The 19,820-nt window shown below is 35.1% G+C and overlaps 2 protein-coding genes across 2 annotated transcripts; both read right to left on the reverse strand.

Annotated features, from left to right (window-relative positions):
• Positions 1–549: 549 nt before the first annotated feature.
• Positions 550–11,645, reverse strand: LOC127107174 (YTH domain-containing protein ECT4). Its single transcript, XM_051044467.1, has 8 exons — positions 11,426–11,645; positions 11,170–11,213; positions 9,232–9,364; positions 7,445–7,521; positions 6,851–7,363; positions 3,441–3,968; positions 2,380–2,592; positions 550–1,176 (listed from the first exon to the last, which is right to left on the reverse strand). Exons 1-8 carry the CDS (start codon positions 11,466–11,468, stop codon positions 832–834), a joined length of 1,896 nt encoding a protein of 631 aa, XP_050900424.1. The 5' UTR covers positions 11,469–11,645; the 3' UTR covers positions 550–831.
• Positions 11,646–14,239: 2,594 nt separating this feature from the next.
• Positions 14,240–18,493, reverse strand: LOC127107175 (organic cation/carnitine transporter 7). Its single transcript, XM_051044468.1, has 5 exons — positions 18,330–18,493; positions 17,730–18,233; positions 15,616–16,144; positions 15,332–15,534; positions 14,240–14,686 (listed from the first exon to the last, which is right to left on the reverse strand). Exons 1-5 carry the CDS (start codon positions 18,330–18,332, stop codon positions 14,435–14,437), a joined length of 1,491 nt encoding a protein of 496 aa, XP_050900425.1. The 5' UTR covers positions 18,333–18,493; the 3' UTR covers positions 14,240–14,434.
• Between the last annotated feature and the right edge of the window lie 1,327 nt (positions 18,494–19,820).

Below are 19,820 nucleotides of genomic sequence, written 5' to 3' on the forward strand. Positions count from 1 at the left end.
AGCGATAGCCCTTTTTGATAGGGTTGTTTGAAGGCATTATTTTGGAGCTATCTTAGTTATGCTTAAATTAGGTGCACTTCCTTCTGAAACATCCACTTATGCAAGGGTGCTTTCAGTAACAACATAAAATTAGTAAGGTATGTCAGACTTTCATCCAATCTTTTCACCCTTGCCAATTAAAGCTGAATAACATGATATCAGTTTTTAGTATCACCAGAAACATCAACTAACTATGTCAGTATGTTGGTAAATAAAATTTAAAAAAAAATCATCAATGTATATTATTCTTGGTATAATTTGTGAAAAGTGGTGGTTTTCTAATATACACACACCTTTGTTAGTTGAAATTTTGAAAGTGGAGTATCCAACTGAAGGATGATGACTCCATTTATGTTAGTTATCTGAGTCTCAAATAGTTAAACTCATACTCATATCTTAGGTGATGAATGTTAATTTTATGTGTTTTTAGGTAATTAGTAATGCTTTGTAGATGAGCTCAATAGGTGGGGGGGAAATAGAAGAATTTTTTGACATTTTTACACTTAAAGCTGAAGAGAAAACGAAAAAGATATATATATGAAAATGAATCAGACCCTAACAAGCCCAAAATTATTAAACAACGGGGAAGTGAATGTGTAATGTAAGTGAGTTCAAAGTAAAGAATTAAGTCAAGTCACTCAAGAAAACTTAGTATGCAAAACCACCTATTATGGGTACCCTGATGATTTTGATGGCATCAAAACACTGCCTTGTTGGAAAAGCTAACAAGATAAAGCAAGCATGATCCCGACTTTCATGCGTAGTCGGCTTATGTGATCAATATTCTTGGTTCTAACTGGTTTGCATTGAAGAGCCAGTCACTAAAATGCCTTCGTCGGGTTTAAATACATTACCAGTAGGAGCATCCGTGTTGGCAGCAATAACTTGGTTATTCTTGTCATCTAAGCGAACAACAAGAGCAAAGTTTTCTGACACCTGCTTGATGAAATCACCGGTACTTTCGGAACAACTCCTATGCTCACTCCCACCAACTAATCCGCTACTTTGCTGCCTTGCCTTTCGTTCTTGCATGGCCTTCTGCCGTTCTTCATAGAAATTAAAATCATCAAGTATGGACGTATCAGTTTCATAGTTTTTAAAAATGCTCAACATTTCAATCCCCTGTTGCAACTTCACCTGAAATGTTTCATATTCAGAAAACAAGGAATAATCAGCTGCATCTAATTATTTTTACATGAGAAATACAAGTGAAATAAAGCAACAAAAACTAAACTTGGGAGATGACATGAATAAAGGTCCAATAAGTGCAACTAGTCAATACTGTAGGCAGTGGTATGGCTGCTACATCCGTGTTAGAAAATATATAACGTAGTGCCATACACATAAAAGCTCAAAAGTTGAAGAATACACAACTAAAACCTAGGTTGTTTATATAGAATAACAGCCCGTAGCACTGGACCCCTAAAGTGATTGTGTTACACTTGCAGAGGATGATGCTGCCATGATTTTCATTTAAATAGAAATGGAGCAACGCAAACAGAACAGAGGGGAGCAACGCAAACAGAACAGAGGAGAAGGAAGGGGAGAACGGCTGCAAATGGCTGCCAACAGATGAAAGAGGCTGCGAACGGCAAACAACAGTGGAGATTTGCAAACAACGGTGGAGATTGGCGAAGAATAGTGGAAACAGGAACGCATGGGGAGAAGGCGGAGGAAAATGGCAAAATATGATGTTACTAAGAAGCAAACACTTGGACTAAATATTAGGTCCAAAAAAGACCAATATACCTTGAAAAATATTTGGTTTTACAAATTTGCCATCAAAGTTGAGAATAGCTGCAAGGTAACCGCTATGGCACTACTATTCACGGCCAGTATGACCGCTATGGCACTACTATTCACGGCCAGTATGACCGCTATGGCACTACTATTCACGGCCAGTATGACCGCTACGTCAATAGAGCTTCGCATGCCAATAGCATAGCGGTGACCGCGCTGCCACGCAACACCGCTATAGTGGCGCAATGGCGCACTATTGACAACATATTCATAAAGTAATAGATCAAAGTTAATTATCACCAATATTCAAACTCAATATAAAGCAAAACAATTTTAGGGTGAAAATACCAAAAAGCCAAAATATAAAGATGAAGAAGACAATATAAGTTGAGGGCATATTCGGGTTTTTATTGGAGTTACACGGTTCACTACAGCTGCTACTCAAGCAAAATGCAACCGGGTTTCGAGGTGTAATTTCTAACAGAAACGACCACATACTTTAAAACTGGAAATAAATAGATATTGGGTTTGGGTTGTTATTATAAGTAACAAAACTTCTGAAATGTATATAGTCACAATGAAGGATCCATAGATTCCTACCTCCTGAGTATCTCGACTGTTGGTAACGGGCTTGTTATCATTATTTTCAAGAACAATGTGACGAAACTGACTGTTTGGAACATCTTTTATTATGTGCCACTTCACAGGAAACTGCCCACTCCACTTATCTTGCTGCCAGAAATCCACATTCTTGTCAAAATTGACAGGTCCAACCATTTCAGCTACTCCACAGAACTGAGCACTAGCATTTACCTGGAAATAGTTGTAACATTTTTTATGGCAGTCATATGAGAAAAAAACAGTAGCAATGCAATAAAGTGAAAACTATATAAACTTAGGATCAACCTCAAGGAACATCATATGGTCTACCCGATGAAATTATTGCTAAAGCAATATAATATGATAAATATAGGTCAAGTATTACTTGACAACATTTTTCCTCATCAACACATTTAACCTTTGCTTGGAAACAATTTTACTATGGGAAATAATCACTTCTTCCTTCGCATCAAAAGCTCACGAAGCTGAAAAAGTATCTGTTCCAAAAAGCTCTCTCAAAGCCTTGTTAAGTTAACAACAATAAACAACCAAGCTTTATTCCACTAGGGGAGATTGACTGCATGAATCTATGGATGCCATAAAGCCCTGTCATGTATTTGGTCCAAAAATACACCATTTACTTCAAAGTTTTTCTCAATGATTTGACTAATAGCTTTCCTTGGTCTCCCTTGACCTCTAACTATTGCACTGCCCTCTATTTGATTAACATTTCTAACAAGTTCTTTGACAAGCCTTTTTTATACATGCTCAATCTGCATAAGATAATACTCCAGTACATTTTCTACAATGGGGGCTTACCCTAATTTTCTCTCCAATGATGGTATTTCTAATTCTATCTTGTCTTGTGTACTGTGACCACTAGGTTTATTTTCTCTGTCTTTTCACCGCCCAACATACTATTTTATACAGCATTGTAAAATTAACAAAATATTCTAAACGAAGATTTGTTACAGGAAATAGATACTTATTTACAGGTACAGTAGGATGAATATGGTAGTGCATCATTAGTGCTAACAGAGATACAGATGTTAGAAGATTACCGAAAAAAGAAGAAAAATCGGACAGGCATCTTGTTTCTCCTTTGCTTGGCAATATGCAGCATCTAACTTTCTGTTTCCATTTGGTGTACTTGCCCAGACACCATATTTAATGCTCTTATGAACGTTATCTTCGCTATAAGATTTGATGACAAAAAATTTGGCATCCCTGTAATCAGTGGCAAAATCTGGCCGATTGAGCGATTCATCTTGGAACTTGGCAGTAGATGCATTATTTTTACTACCATCAATAGAATTATTTTCAGATGATATATAATTTTTCAGCTTTGAGGCTCTTGGTCCTCGGTTTTGCTCACTAAGGATATCAAGAGTACCATTACATCTGCAGAGAGAAGCAGTTTCCCTGCCGTGCCGTCGGCTATTCTCAAGAGAAAGGAAGCTCCTATCATTAGCACTAAGGCCGGAAATGCCTGATCCTCCAAAGCTAGAACCAGTGTTAGAGAGATATCCTCTACCATAGGGGTTTGAACTGGATCCAAACCCATACAGTGATCGCTGTTGATGAGAAGCCTGCAAAGAAGGGGATAGTCAACTCTGTTAACACATAATTTTGTTTTCTGACTAGTTCTACATTTTCACACTGTTGCTTGAATAGTATTACACTATGTAAAACAATGGCTCAAGTAGAACCACAATGTAGAAATTCCTTCTGAAAAAGGTAATATAACAATGACACATTTTGGAACACGCCCTGTATTGCAAGAAAATGATTCCACAATGCGAACCTATGACCTCCCAGTCAAATGGCAACAAACCCATCCCTTGTGCCAAGACTCCCCCCATCGGTAAACTGCTTCCGACAGATAAAGTCTAGTTTCTGATTAAATGTCATCAATGGTGCCCAAGGTATAAGTGGAAGTGTAAAGTCACTGTGGATTTGAGTTTGATATAAAATATGAAAGTTCCTATTAACTTTTTTTATTCTGTTACTGTATAATTTTATGTGTTTATTTTATATAACTTTGAACAGCTGTACAAGCTTGAAAAACAATCTATATGAAAAGTAATATTTAAATTATTTATCTTTGGAAGAATGCCTTTTTGTCAACAAAGTATCCAGAGATTGGGGGATGATATGAGAAACATTCTGATGTAAATTGGTACCAGAGCCCTCGGTAAGATCCCTTTTTCAGTTCAGTTTGAAGGGTTTCAGCATCCAACAGAGTTTACCAAGTATATTATCGTTCGTGACCAAAACTCCGTCAAAGTCTCTACTTGTCTAGTCTCTAAAACCTCTTCCAAAGAGATGTGTGTTGCCGTTAGCCTCAGATAGCATTGATCCATCAATGGCAGAAGTCTCATTCGTATCCCTATTCGCGTTCACCAGTCACAACATGTTTCTGATTTGCGTGAGAGCCACGAGTCACCACAGTCACAATACAACACATTTCTGATTTGCATGAGACACACGTCATTGTCACGGTCTTATTTATAACACAACTTGTTCTAGTTTGTTCATCGGCTGGTACGATCTCTTATTCATTTCCTTTTGTAGGATTTTAGCTACCATGAGCACTGCCCCAGTATATTGTTGTTTGTAACCAAACCTCTGTCTGAGTTTCTACCTTTTTGGTCTTCGGAGCCTCCTCCTGAGATATGTGTATCACTGTCAACCTCTAATAGCTTTGATCTTCTGGTGGCCGAAGTCTCACAGCAATATCTCCAACCACATGCCACCACAAACGCAACATTTTCCCAGCATATGACAGCCATGCACCACCACCACGGTTTTCATTTTCATCACAACTTGATCTAGTGTGTTCACTGACCTATGGTCTTTCTATTTTGGCCTTTCAATGTTTAGGCCTAAGCTTTTCGTGATCTTTTTCGCCTTTTTCGGATCTTCTACCATCAAGTCAGACAAGTTGAATGGAAACAAAATGATCTGGACTGGCATAATCCAGTGAAATTATGGTTTCTAGATCAAGGATTTTGTACACCATCTTGAGAAGACGGTGGACAACATCACAGATTTTGAAAAAACTAAAAAAGGGCTCTGAAAACAGAAAAAAAGCTGTTTCAGATCTTACCACGGGCTGTTTGAACCAGACTTGAAACTCCTGAGATAGAAAAGGTAGATGGCACTCCTAAAACAGAGAATTCCAAAATTGATCCTCCGAGTTTCAGGAGTTATATCACCTAAGCAATCTCAACATAAACTACAAGGTAATTAGGGGAAGTATGACAATAGAAGACTGAATGATCAGGCTATTCTGTTTCACTTTGTTTCAATCCTAAGTCTTTAATACAAGAACCGAAACACCCAAACCAAGCTCGTGGGAAATATTTAAACCCATACAAATAACATAGCAAGAGGAACAAAACTAGGTGGTTGCATTTCAAATATCCAATTAATGTAATCAATGACTAATGATGGATAACAAACATGACAAGAAAAGGGCGTACTGAAGTAATTATTGACCTTTGAGAAATATATCAGTATCCTCAAGACTGTAGATTTCTGAACTGAGCTATGTGCCAAGTGCTACAACAAAATATTAAACTATGTACTAGACACTTGTGGTCACTTAGATTGGTAAGGTTACACAAAAGACTCTCGCCAATGGTAATTAAGTTTCCTTACACATTGCTTTTAATTCAATGTTTCATGAAGAAAACAAACATATTCAGATGAATTCTCATTTCAGTAAAAATATATTATCTATAGACACTACTGACTATGCCAACCCAAATGACCAATTAACACATGTTTTCATTTAGTACTTAAGCCTTCTTTGGATAGGTTCCACATGTCATTTGCTTGTTGCATGTGCTCTGAATGCTCCAGCTTGATGGGAAGCACTGGAAAGAATACAGATAGGATCATTATGGTTGAACAATATCATATCATGTATCTATTTGACTGTTGATATTGATGACCTTGTTTCATAGGTGATGATCATCATCCCACTCACCATGGAAGTCAAAAGCTGAAAACAGGGTCCTATTAGATATAAGGGGAATTTCGGTTAATCATATTGTTTTAGTTTGATATCCTAATCATTATGTATAATTATTTTTCACTATTGTCTATAGTCGAAAAAGCTTGTATCACAAGCTCTCTTTCAATAAAGAAACTCACCAGTGTCAGAACAAGACATAAACTGCCGTTCAGTTTTGGGTCTATCTCTTAAAAGTATTTGAAACGGATGTTTCCTTTAGTCATATTTTTTTAGTTTAATACCCTTATCTATATGTTGGGGCTATTCTGTATTATCGAAAAAGCTTGTATAACAAGCTCTCTTTAGACAATGAAACTCAGCAGTGTCGGAACAAGACATAAACTTTGTTATTCGCTTTTGGGTTTATATATCTTGTATTAATAGAGTTCAAAACTTAGTTATTAGAAAAATATAACATATTGCATGATATGCACAAGTAATAGAACAAACCATTCCAGCACTCGGCCCAAATGACCTGACAGAGCCAATAGGCTGTTGAGAAACAGATGTGGATAGAGGCATCAAAGACCTCTGCCTTTCTGAAGGTTTGGAGGAATCCGACCAGAGTCCACCAGATCTTGATCCATCAAATCCTTGCTGAGATTCATGAAAGCTGAAAGAACCAGGGGCTACAGGAAAGTTTCCTCTAGCAAAAGATCCCATGGAGGGATAGCCTGCTCTGGGTCCAAAAAAATTGCTTTCAACTTGCTGGTCAATACCTAAGAGGTTGGTTAGCTCTGGCTGAGAAACTGGAGTCGGTGAATTCAGATATGGTAAGCTCGGAGGAACCAGCTGGTTGTAATAAGGTGGAGTGTATGGAAATTGCTGAGGAGAGTATAACTGTGCATCTCCGCCTACAGAAGGCAAAGGTGAGGTAACTGGGGAATATGGTCCGTATGGCATTTGCGGGTTGAAGCCATATCCAGAATGGAAAACAAGGGATTGATTTTCATTGTAGACACCCTAATATAAAAATTGGAAAAAAATGAAGTTAGCCTTACAAACAGAAACTATACATAAAAATAAGATATGCCAGATTCTCACAGGAGATCCAATTTCTATTCCACCAGGATTGACATATGAAGGATACTCATCCCATTCGCCGTTGCCATTGTCAAAACCTGGAATCAGATTCACCAAAAATTAGAAAGTTAGCAATGGCAACACCACACAACCAATGCAAAAATAAGATATGCACGACTTAGAGAGAAACACCAAAGACAATTGAGATTTTAATTGTCAATATCACCTTTGTAATAAAAAATAAAAATAAAAATAAAATAAAAAAAACTCTTTGGCAATAATATGCATCATCATCAATAATAATAATAATAATAATAATAATAATAATAGGATAAAAAGATCCTAAAGCGTGTTACAAAATCATATGCATACAAAAAAATCGCTCCAAGCATTAATTTTTTGTGAACACTCTCTTTTTGGCAAACCAAAACTGATAATGAAAATACAAACTTCATTATATGAGGAGGAATCAAATTACATCAGTTTAACACTTGGGCAGTGTTAATACATATTTTATAACATTGACCCGTTGGATTGAAATTTTATATCATATAGATCATCTCTATAAACTTTTAGATAAATCCTTATCTTAGGGCATGTTGACACATCATTGCTTTCGGCCACTTTTTCGTTCAAGTGTCCTTCCTTGTTACACTCAATCCTAAAAGGGATGTTGTTACTTTCCCTCTTTTAACAAGTCTGTTGTTACTGATCTTCAATATGTTGTTTTGTTACAAGTTTGTGTTCCTTTTGTGATGTTGATTGGTCATCAAGATCAACCTCCAATACTAGCTTGTTCTTTGATCCAGCTTGTTCCTTGATGGTTGAAGAAACAAATTTTGGTGGCAAGGTTTAGTACAGAGATTAAGTAAGGAAGTTTAGCAGCTTCTGCAGCATAAATTATTTGGTTCAGTTTCTATTTATTCGGGTTCCTTTCTTCACTTCTATCATTTACCCAGACAATCAACGCATAGTTGCTTTAAGTCACATTCCTGTTTTATATATTTGGACAAAACATATGGAGTTGGATCTCTTTGTTTGTGAGAAGGTGCTGAATCATTCTCTTGTTGTATCTCATACTAGCTCAAGATCATCTTGGGACCAATCTAAGACTAGGTTTTGCAATCTTCACAACAAACTTGGTATTCTGCAGTTCTGCTTGCAGGCACCCTGAGTTTGTAGGATATAGGACCCGTTTGTTTTAACTTTTTAAAAATGGATTTCTTTTTTTTGTATTTTGAAAAATGGTTTTTATCAAAACGTTTTTCAAAATATTAAAAGTTTTTTTTAAATTGTTTTTTATAAATTAAAACACTGATTTGACATCCTATAACATAAATATACACTATTGAAGATTTAAAACACTGATTTTAAATTGTTTTTTATAAATTAAAACACTGATTTAAAAAAATTGAAACAAACAGGCTCATAGTATTGCATATATAGCTGTTTTCTGTGTTTCTAGTGTCTTCGGCTATGTGTACTAGATTAAAATGTTCTCTCTTGTTATCTGTCACTTGTATTGGTTATGTGTATCGCTTGATAATACTGGAATAATCTAAGTAAGTTAATTCAATTATTAAACTGTTGTATTAAACTTGCATTGTGTATAAATACAGTTTGCAGTCTCTAAAAATATAGGAAACAATTAAATCAAACTCTGATTACACTTTCAGTTTGTCTGTTTTCCTTCAAATTGGAAATTCAACACAATGGCTGAACTTCCGAGATTGGTCTTTGCATGTAATAGTAGAGAATGAAAAATCCTTCAAATAATAAAAAAGACTTACGAAGAAATAAAGACTAACCTCTATAGTAGAAAGGTTGGGCCTGAGCCTGGGGTGCATACACATTAGGAGGGTACAGTGGTTGATCTCCGCCTGAACCAAAAGATCCTGACTGATTTGTGATATCCCTTGAATGACCTATAGTTGTTGTACCCTGAGAAGAGTTAGAAGATATTGAAATCTCAGGTATTGTGGGTGAGAAGGCCAAAAAAGCTGATAAATACACAGACAAATATATGATGGCTATCTATCTATTTTTGCACACATACATATTATATCGAATATATATATATATATATATATATATATATATATATATATATATATATATATATATATATATATGGGATTAATTACTATACACTGTCGGTGTTTTTAAAATAAAAGTCAAACTTATTTCAATATCCAACCGTATAGGATTAACTGACGGTGTAAAATCATTTTACACTGTCAGTGTATTTCAATTAAATCCTATATATATAGAAGGGGGGGGGGGGGGGGGGGGGGGAGAATGTGTAAAACAAAAACCATATGCTTCTAAATCTTGTCTCCAAGTCTTAAACCTTCCATTTATTTCCTCTCGTCTCTCCACAAAGGACTATGTCGTTTACATAAAAGCATGTGTTGCAGTGTTGGCTGTTGAATGTGTTCTGTAAGTAAATCCAAAACTAGGGTAAAAAGTTAGTGGCTTATAGTTGACCGTTGGTGCAATCCTACAGTTATTGAGAAATCCTTTGTTTCTTCATAATGTATTCTCACACTAGTCATGACCCGTCATACATATTTTTGATAGCCTAAATATAGGCAAGCGTGATCCCTTTCTTTTCTAGGACTTTCCACAAAACAGCTTTTGGCCGCCGATCATATGCCTTCTCCAAATCAATGAAAACCATTTGTAAGTCATTTTTAGCCGTTATATATTTTTCATCACTCGTCATGGCAAGAAAGTCGACCTCACGGGTTTAAAATCAAACTAATTATCTATATCTAGTTTATTTTCTATATAATTTACACAATTTTGTGTACATAACTTGTTTCTTATAAATTATAATTGAAGTGGTTCTTCTCCATGCACCCAACATTTTCTCAAACCTCATAACCTTGGTCTTCTTCATCCTTAAAACATTTCACTTGATCCAAGTCTCTAGTCTTTTTTTCCCGACTTCTAGCTACTAGTCAGCTTATACATAGATTACTTTCTCATCCTTGGTGCCTACAGATTAATACAATCCGTCAATAGCTTTAGTTCACACTTTGCTCACCGCCCAAATTATAAAGATGTGTCTTTCTAAAAAGCTTAGTAAACTTTAGCTTGAAGGAAGGTGTTAGAAGACATGAGAATATCATTAATATGTTAGAATATTTTACATTATCTCATACCGTTTAAAGAATAGTTTCTTTTTTAGAGTATCTCTTAATATTAGATTTCATTATTTTTAACAAATTCAATCAGAGTATTGTAATGTATTGGTATTATTAACACAAATAAGGGTTAATTTTGTGTTTAATTTTGTTGTAGCACCAAAGTATAATAAGCAATCATATCATATATTATATTCATAATTCAAAGTCTTCTATGTTTTCTCTTTATTCTTTATCTAGAATTCAACCACTTTGAAATCTAAAATTTTGAATACATATAATCATCAAGATAATATGTATTCAAAATTTTAGAGGTTAAAGTTATAGGATTCTAGATATAAAGAAAGAAAAAAAGAAGAAACATAGAATACTTTGAATTATGAACATAGAATTTTTGTTTAGTAGGTAGTTGTGTGTATATGAAAGCACGTTAAGGGAGAGGAGTGTCTGAGTCAGAGAAATTTCCGATGTCTTAATCTTTACGATTAGGATTAGACTTAAGAAAAATAATCTTAATCATGTGTATCTATGTGCCCAGGCACACATGTGTTTGATCAACATAAAAGAGAAAAAAGCAACAAAAGTTAGGGATTTTACCACAATTTGATCCTTCATGTTATCCGATTCAGTTGATATTGCTTCTGCATCGACGATCGGTATAGTTTTAAAAACACAGGCAATAACAGAATTCTACCCTATGCCATTACAGTTATTCTTCTAAATAAAAAAACATGGTAGAATAAAAAGAGGATGAAAATACCTAGATCAACACCGCCAATTTGTGTCTCACTTAGATCCAAAATTAAAAGAAATATTGAAATTGAATAATTGAAAAGAAGATCGGATCACGTACCGGTGGGACGATCCGTAGTGTGTGGTGGTTGGGTTGCCGCCATGAATAAGAGTGAATAGAAAAGGGAAGATGTTCAAAGACTCACTCGCACAACAATACCATCATTGCCTAACTATACTCATCTCGTATGCCCTTCATTTACATAGGGGGTTACAATTACACTTTCAAAAGGAAACACTTTTTTATATTAAAATCAAAAACAAACACAATTTGCAGATGCGTAAATGGATTGCTTTTATATATATATATATATATATATATATATATATATATATATATATATATATATATATATATATATATATATAGATGAATTTAATTGATATACTCTGACAGTGTAAAGATTTTTTTTCACATTATCAGTTAATTACAATCACGGATCTATTTAAAATATTTGACTCTTATTTTAATAATTAATATATATAGAGAGAGAGAAAGAGAGAGAGATTTGACAAGTCATATCTCTCTCAATCCGACCACCTTAAGATAGGTCTCTCCAGATCAAAATGTATCAATGAGTTATTAGGTCACACTTCTAGAACTTACTCCTTATTGCATGATTACTATTATGTACTATAGGCGATATACGTCTCAGGTGCATTTAACGGTCATCTGTAATCCATGCCAAAAAGATAGTGAGGTCGTTATTTTTCCCCTTATATATAGATAACATGTTTCAAACTCAATTCAAATACTTTCTACTCTTTTCCATACTGGTTTGAGCGTTGGAGTGTTAACCTTGCAGGTACACTATCACTTTACCGCATCGGAAGCTCGATTCTACTGTAGTTTTTGCATCTCTCTATATTTCTGATTCCAAAACAGAACAATGGTGTCGTCTATGAGAATCAACTTTTGATTCTCACGTTTTATCCGGAATAACTCGTTCTCAACCTCAAAAAATATCTCTACCATAAATGAATCGAGCGTAAGTTGTATCATCTGAAAGGATGAACAAAAAAGATGATTCCTCTTCATTTCCGGTCTTTCACACATGACTGTTGGTCGACACATTTCGAAACGTCGTCTCGTCCAATGCTTTACCATTTTTGGATTGCTCCTTACTAAACGCTGATTCAGAGATTCAACTAGTTTATAGAGGATTCCTGGGCATATAAAAGATTGACGGAATCGCGAAATTTGAACTACCGCTAGTTATAGAGGTCGTTATCGCTGATCAAGCCTTCAAATGACTCTTAGTGAATGACAAAATCTCTTGTAATGTCCTCTACGAAGACGCCTTGGAACTGTTGAATCTTAAATGGACAGACTTGAACCTGTTCGACGGGGAAGGCCTATTAGTTTTCTATAATTCAGCTACTCGGCCATGTGGAGTGATAAATCTGACGTTATTGTTCGGAGGAGGGACGCATCGAAAAAAGTTACTCTCATGTTCCCTGTAACATTTCGAAAGGAACAAACAAAAACCCTAATACAACGAGCGTAACCTAGAACGAGTTTTATACATCAAATCAAACATGTTACAAGAAAATTTACAACCACTAAAGTGAAAATCAACTAAATCCTATATTAAAAAGGGACGAAATTTGAAAACCCAATAAACCTTAAATTTTAAAGAGGCGAACTTTGGACTTATCAGTAAATTTATCTTCCTCTTTTCTATTCAATCTTAATTCCTTCACTCTCAACTTTCGAATCTTTGTTCTCAACCCTCGTTCTTAGCCTTTGTTCCCAGATGTTCGTTCTCAACACTTTGTTCTCTTCGTTCTCAGAAAATTTCACAAATGCGTTCAAATGAGGACAACGAAACCCTAATACCCTTAAGTCATCCAACTCACCAGAAAATAAAACACATAAGCAATTACGAATTCACCAAAGCGATATCTAACATCCTCATTTGACTTTGACTATCACCTTTAACATCAAGGACAAATGTGATATTGTTTGGATAATAATGGGATCAATATGGTTGTTTTTAAAATTAATGGACCAAAATAAACCATTGTCAAAAGATACTCGACAATAAAGAATAGTAAGCCAATTGAAAAATATTAGCATATCATATTTGTTTACTTCGGCTGCGTGATGCCTCCTTTTGAATTTAGGGTTAAAGAGGACACCTTTTTCTAGATATGAAATCCAAATTAGAGAATTTCTTGCGATACACATATATTAAAAGAATGATTAAGATCGATTACCATTTACCCTTAATTGATAACGAAGAAAATGGGAATTTCAACAAGTTTGAAGATTTAAGAGTTATATGAAATACATTTCATCATTACTCAATAAAAAGTCCAATTAAGATGGATTAAATTACTAAATCTAATTTTTAAATTAAGTTATTTATGTTAAATGATTAATTATATATATATAACTCATGATACGGTGAACAATACGGTGAAAAAAATTTCATTTTCTAAAAATTTGATTAAGATGGCAAAAGTTAAATAGTGATTTTTTTTTATAAATAAAGAGTAAAATTGAAATATTTTGAAAAATGTAAGGAGGAGAGGAATAATGGTATGGAGTAAAACTTTCACAAGAGAGGCATGTGAAACACCATTTAATATCACTAAGTTTTGATCTAATTTGAGTTGAGCACATCACCAAACTACATATTTATTTTAGTTAATTTTATTAAAAATAAAAATTCTAAGAGTTTTGATATTTTATCATCATCTTAGACAAATTAATAATAGAAAATCCCCATTAACAACATCTTAGTTTTGATCTAACTTGAGGCAAGTGTCATGCTTAGTGTCCTTCTTGGTCCCTGTCAATACTCTTCCACAAATAAACACCCTCCACAGAGAGGAGAAGCAGCCTGGATTTGATTTGATATACATAGCCTGGATTTTAATTTTATTTTCATTCACAATAATTCCGTTTACACTTTACTTTAAAAAATTTATAACTGAATTACTTCATATTTGTATACAAATACATCAAAAGACCAGACTTCTTCCCTCTCCTCTTCTTCCTCAAGGGATGGGCGGTTCTGGTCGTGTGTTTGTCATTTTAAAGTTCGAGGTATAAAAAACGTCATCATGTCTCCGCGTTATCGGTCTGTTTTACACTTGACACGGTATCTTGCAGTTCTTGGCCCATGGTCTCAAACGGAAAGAACATAACACATATTCCTGAAACAAGAGCTACAATTTCAAACAGAAGGACAGCTATAGTTTGATGACATCCATGTACTAAACCCACTGCTACCAATGGACATAACATTCCACCAATTCTACCCACTGAACTTGCAACTCCGACGCCAGTTGTTCTCACCGATGTAGGATATATCTGCAATTCATACAAATCTTCCAAATGTTAACTTTTATTAGATTGAAAAACATGCTGTGAAATCATCCCCTGTACACCATGAAAGTATAAAGGAATCGTTTCTAACTAATAATTGGTCAGGTTTTTTGTTTCATTTTCATTTTCTCTTTGCGGTTTTCTGAGCTTATGAAGTTTGCATTTGTTTTGACAAATCTTAAGGAGGAGGAGTGCATCCATAATTTACTTTATTTTCTCTAAGACCACTATGTTACAAACACAGAGAACTAACTTAGTACGGAAATAATGCAAATGCTAGCAAGTTCCTTAAAAGCATTTGATAAGGGATAAAAACAAAAAATAAATAAAAATTCTGAAAAATACACCATTTGAAAATTTTAATTCGTTATACTTTTCAATTAATACTTAGCATTATATGACACATGTTAGCAAACCCTTAAAATAATAGCATTCTTCTGAGTAACTCGGAGCCTCAAATTTTAGTAGTCTTACTGGATGGACTTTTACCAGTTATTCTACAGTTGTACTAAGTATTCAACAACAGTATAAAATAGGTTTAGTTTCTACCGAAGAATACACAAGATTTCACTCAAAAACTGTGTCAACCAGATCATTCAAAATCAAAATTATATTGCATAAATATATTACCTCTGGGGCATAAATATACACAACTGTGAAGGTTACTGTGATGCATACGCGAGCTCCAAATAAAAGGCTTGTTGTCAGGTCTTCGTTCAGATGGAATGTTAATGGGAGAAGGAAAATACAACACATGAAGAACATGATTGACATTGATAGCTTACGACCGAGTCTATCCACTGCTACGGCAGACAAGAGGAGCCCTGGTAGCTCTGTGTACAAAATTATGCATTAATCATGCACTTTCAGGCCATGGTATAGTAAAACAATTCTGAAATCAGTAGAAAACATACCTGCAAAACTCGCAATAAAAACACCTTTGTAACTTATATCCTGGGACTTCTCTGTCTGCAATTTATTTGGAACACATTTACTACGCGCGTTCAACTCAGAGGTCAGCAAAACAAGGCCGTAATATGAAAAAGCATTACCGAAAAACACTGCCCATAATAGAAGGGTTGACCTTGCTAAATTGGGTGACAGTAGCACTTTAAGTGATGAGATACCACCTAAATTAGAACCCATTCCTTTAGGAGTTTCAACTTCATCATTTTCTCTTGGGGAGAGTAAAACTGTGTCTTCAGAAGGGTTGTCAATTTTTTGTAGCTCAATTTGATTGTCAGAAATAAGGGTACCGGAAGGAAGTTTTGTACCATTTAGTCTTGCTATTGTCTCCAAAACATTCATCGCTTCAGTTGTTCTACCTTTCAAGCATAGGTATCTCGGCGACTCGGGTGTCATTTTGTAGAACAGAAGAAGCAAAGAAGTGGGAAGGGAAGATAGTGCAAGAAGCCATCTCCAACCCAGTCTTGGCATCACGATCTGCAAGGAACATTGCATTAGGTGAACCCATCAACTCTATGATTTGTCAGGTATGCAACAGGGATAGAAACTTCCAACTTAAAAAATTTGACAGAAAACTAGCAAAAGTTACTGACATATAGTATTTCTTAAGAAAGACAAGTAAAGCAATAACAGTTTCTAGGCTAAATGATGAAAGTAAATAGTTCTTTAGCAATTGAATTTTCGTAATAAAAAGAAAAATTACAATTTGTGTCACGTTACACATTACTTAGGTCCTTTGGTAGTTACTTGTTGGCTACATATAGGAAGGAAGTGGTAAAATGCTTTTGGTAATTTATTTAGCCGTCTACAGCTATATAAATTGAGGGATCCCAGTAAAACTATTTCTTGAATCAAGGAATGAAAGCTAATAAGGAAATGATAAATAGCATCTGGAATTGAAACTAAATACAATCAAGATCTAAGATATCTCCTACACTTAGTGCTTGAATCCTAGGTAAGTTCAAAATTTTAAATATAGGTTCTGAGAAAATTCAAAATATACAGAGCTCTCAGCAACAAATGAAATAAGTTAAAGTTATACCTATGAGTTTAACTGCAAAGTGGCTGAGATCTAAATCAACTAGGCTTTGTTTGCGAGTTGTGTTTTGGAGGGGAGGGCTTACCTTTTAAAAAAAACTAAAGACACTAAATAGTTTTAAAAATTAATTAAGTGTAATTGAAGTATTATATAATTATATAGCATGTTCTCCATTTAAAAATAAATAAATAGACTTATCCCTCCAAAACCCAGCCCACAAACAAAACCTACGCTTTGTTTGAGAATAAGGAGAGAAAGGAAAGGAGGTGGGGAGGAAAATGCGGGAAGTCATTCATTTTGAAGAGTGTTTTTGGAGAGGATGAGAGAATAAATATTGCTGATATTTACTTTGATTTGAGAGAATTAAAAAGAGATGAGAAATGAATGATTTAAAAATTTGTTCCTACATATCGGAGGGTTTTGATCCAATGACAAAAAAAAAAAAAAACCTTCCCGCAAGGTGGGGCTACTCACTTTCCCCTTCCATTTCTTTGACCTTTCCTTTCAAACTCCCAAACAAAGCCTTAACATCAAGAGAATATCACACTCACTTTTCTCTGGTGTTCTAAAATGGAACATACACCCCGTCTATTTTTACATCGCAGAGGAGAGGTGTGTATAATCAAGGGGAGGCCAGTGTCTTTTACATAAATATTGCCATTTAAGGGCAGAACGAGGGGAATGTGAGGGCAATATAGCCTTATTTGAATTTAAAGAATTTGACATATATGTAATAGAACTTACTAAAGACATTAACATAGGAAAATGAGAACAAATTGTTCAATCAAAGCTACCAGTCATCTTGAGTGAGAGAATCCAAAAATAACAACAATAATAAAAAGGGTGATGGTGAGGTTATTCAAGAGATCCTATTCTTTCCTCGCACACTTTTCCTATCTCGGACCGCTCACTTTATTAATCTCATCAAATTGATGGTTAACTAACTGCAAAAGCTAGGAAAGAAAGATATATATTTGAGAGCATATTTTAATTGCAATCAATGAATGGAGAAAATAGATTTACCCATGCAAGTGAAGCCTCAAAAATGGTACCGATAGTCCAAAAAGCTGAAAAGATAACCATCCAGGTACCTCTATTTGGGGCAGGAACAAACTCTAGAAACCAGGAGGATAAAACAGGGCCACCTCCCAAACCAAGACCGACGAGGGAACGGAATAAGAGTAAGGAGAAATAGTTAGGAGAAAAAGCACTGAGAAAACCGGAGGTAGAAGTAACAATTGCCGTGATAAGAAAACCTTTCCTCCTTCCATGCTGATCAGAAACAATGCCCCAGGAATAAGCACCGATTAACATACCAGCAAAAACAACACTTGTAATGAAGCTCTCTTGATGAGAAGAAAGCTTCCAAGCAGATTGAACAGCGGGACCAACGAAAGAGAGCAGCATCATTTCCATAGCTTCAGAAATCCAACCAATGCCGGCATAAACAAGAACGAGTAATTGAAATTTTCCAAAACCCAGAGTCACGAGAGCATCATCTACAGTGTAGTCGTCATCCCCCATCGTCTATAATTCATTCAATACACGATAAGAAATCGAACGTGGAATAATAAATAAATAAATAAATAAATAGATAGAAAATTGAAAGATAGATCGTAGTACCATATTTGAAACGTTTTGGGAAGATATGTGGATCTGAAAACTGGTCGTTCTTGAATTATTCGTATTGTTGACGACGACGACCGACACAACGACACGGTCTCCTCGACTGCAACCTTCCCTCTTCCTTCATTTTCTTGCTAAAAAATTATTTTACATTTATGGAATTTACGTTTAATATTTCTTCATTATTTTTTTTATTTTTTTTTACAATTAACTTTATCGATTCTAGAATTTTTTATCCAAGTAATCTATCTTTTTAAAATAATTTATATTTTAGATAATCTTCTAAAAGAATTAATTACTATGTATTGTCAGTTTTACAAAGTCGATTCATCATCATCACCTATTTGCATTACTTTATACGTTTTTAAAATAAAAGTCAAATTTATTTCAATATCCAACGGTCATGATTACTGATGGTGTAAAATCCATTTACATTGTCAATATATTTCAATTAAATTCTTTTCTAAAATATTTTACTTTTAAAGTATTGATATCAGGCTAATTGACGACAACTCTCTAATTTAAAGTGAATGTGTCAATTGAATTGACTTCTACATCTAGTGTTGTCATTCCAATTGGCGCTTATGTGTAAGTTTTAAAAGGTGACGCCAATTGGTCTGACACATATGCGTGTTGTATTATTTTTTTTGGAAAATAATTGATATTTTATATAAAAACCGAAATTGGAAATATTAATATTAGGTTGTGTTTACCTACGAAAACCAAAAATACTGATGTAGTTGACCAGGACGACTCAACCGACCTCCGGTTCCACATCCCCTACCTACCCGAATGCGTGGTCCTAGTCCACGTTGATGATTCACCCCAGGTGTTTGAGGATTTGAGGATCCACGAACATCACCACCACCTGCAGCAGATTCCATAAGATATTTAGATAAATCCACGAAGTCATGTGTATGCAATGAAGCGCTACCGTCATAGCTGAGTTTGTGACTCATGTTAGAGTATTTGGGGTGTGTTTGGGTTATTGGAGGGCGATCGGGACGATTGAAATGCAACATTGGTGTGAATGATGCATCAATGAAAGGTTGAAATGGTTGTTGTGGTGTTTGGTAGTCATCATGTTGTTGCATGTTTTAGTTTTATGATGTTTGGACCTCTTGGCCATAGTAGGAGGGACGGTTGGTGTTAAATGATCGCTGAGTGTTTTGGTTATGACGGCTATGGTAGGGTGATATGTTGGGCGCATATCAATGTTTGGTGTCTTGATGATGATCTTCTTATTGACGGTGGTATGAGGTATGTTCTTGGTATTGTGCTTAGGTGTTTAACATGTTAAGGTCGTAGGTTTGTCTGTTTGTGAGCCGGTAATTTTGTTGGGTAAAGCGTTGTGAGTAACTGGTCTGGTAATGTTGAGGGGGGGTTGGATGTTGAACTTTCTTGTATGTAAGTGACTTGACGTGAGTCGTATAGGTACATATCCTTGGCAAGGAACTCAAATCCAACCGATCAGTACCAAGCCATATA

This window comes from Lathyrus oleraceus, chromosome 7 (genome assembly GCF_024323335.1).
Source record: "Lathyrus oleraceus cultivar Zhongwan6 chromosome 7, CAAS_Psat_ZW6_1.0, whole genome shotgun sequence".
In the NCBI taxonomy this organism is placed as follows: domain Eukaryota; kingdom Viridiplantae; phylum Streptophyta; class Magnoliopsida; order Fabales; family Fabaceae; genus Lathyrus; species Lathyrus oleraceus.

What these genes read in the sequence shown, in the direction of transcription:
- LOC127107174 (XM_051044467.1), bottom strand. Translation starts at nt 11,468, where the DNA reads ATGGCGGCAACCCAACCACCACACACTACGGATCGTCCCACCG. An exon ending in CACTACGGATCGTCCCACCG is followed by an intron (nt 11,214 to 11,425) that starts GTACGTGATCCG and finishes TCGTCGATGCAG; the next exon opens with AAGCAATATCAACTGAATCG. An exon ending in CGATTTTTCTTCTTTTTTCG is followed by an intron (nt 2,593 to 3,440) that starts GTAATCTTCTAA and finishes AACTATTTCCAG; the next exon opens with GTAAATGCTAGTGCTCAGTT.
- LOC127107175 (XM_051044468.1), bottom strand. An exon ending in TTGAGGCTTCACTTGCATGG is followed by an intron (nt 16,145 to 17,729) that starts GTAAATCTATTT and finishes TGTTCCTTGCAG; the next exon opens with ATCGTGATGCCAAGACTGGG. An exon ending in TTTTATTGCGAGTTTTGCAG is followed by an intron (nt 15,535 to 15,615) that starts GTATGTTTTCTA and finishes TTTTGTACACAG; the next exon opens with AGCTACCAGGGCTCCTCTTG.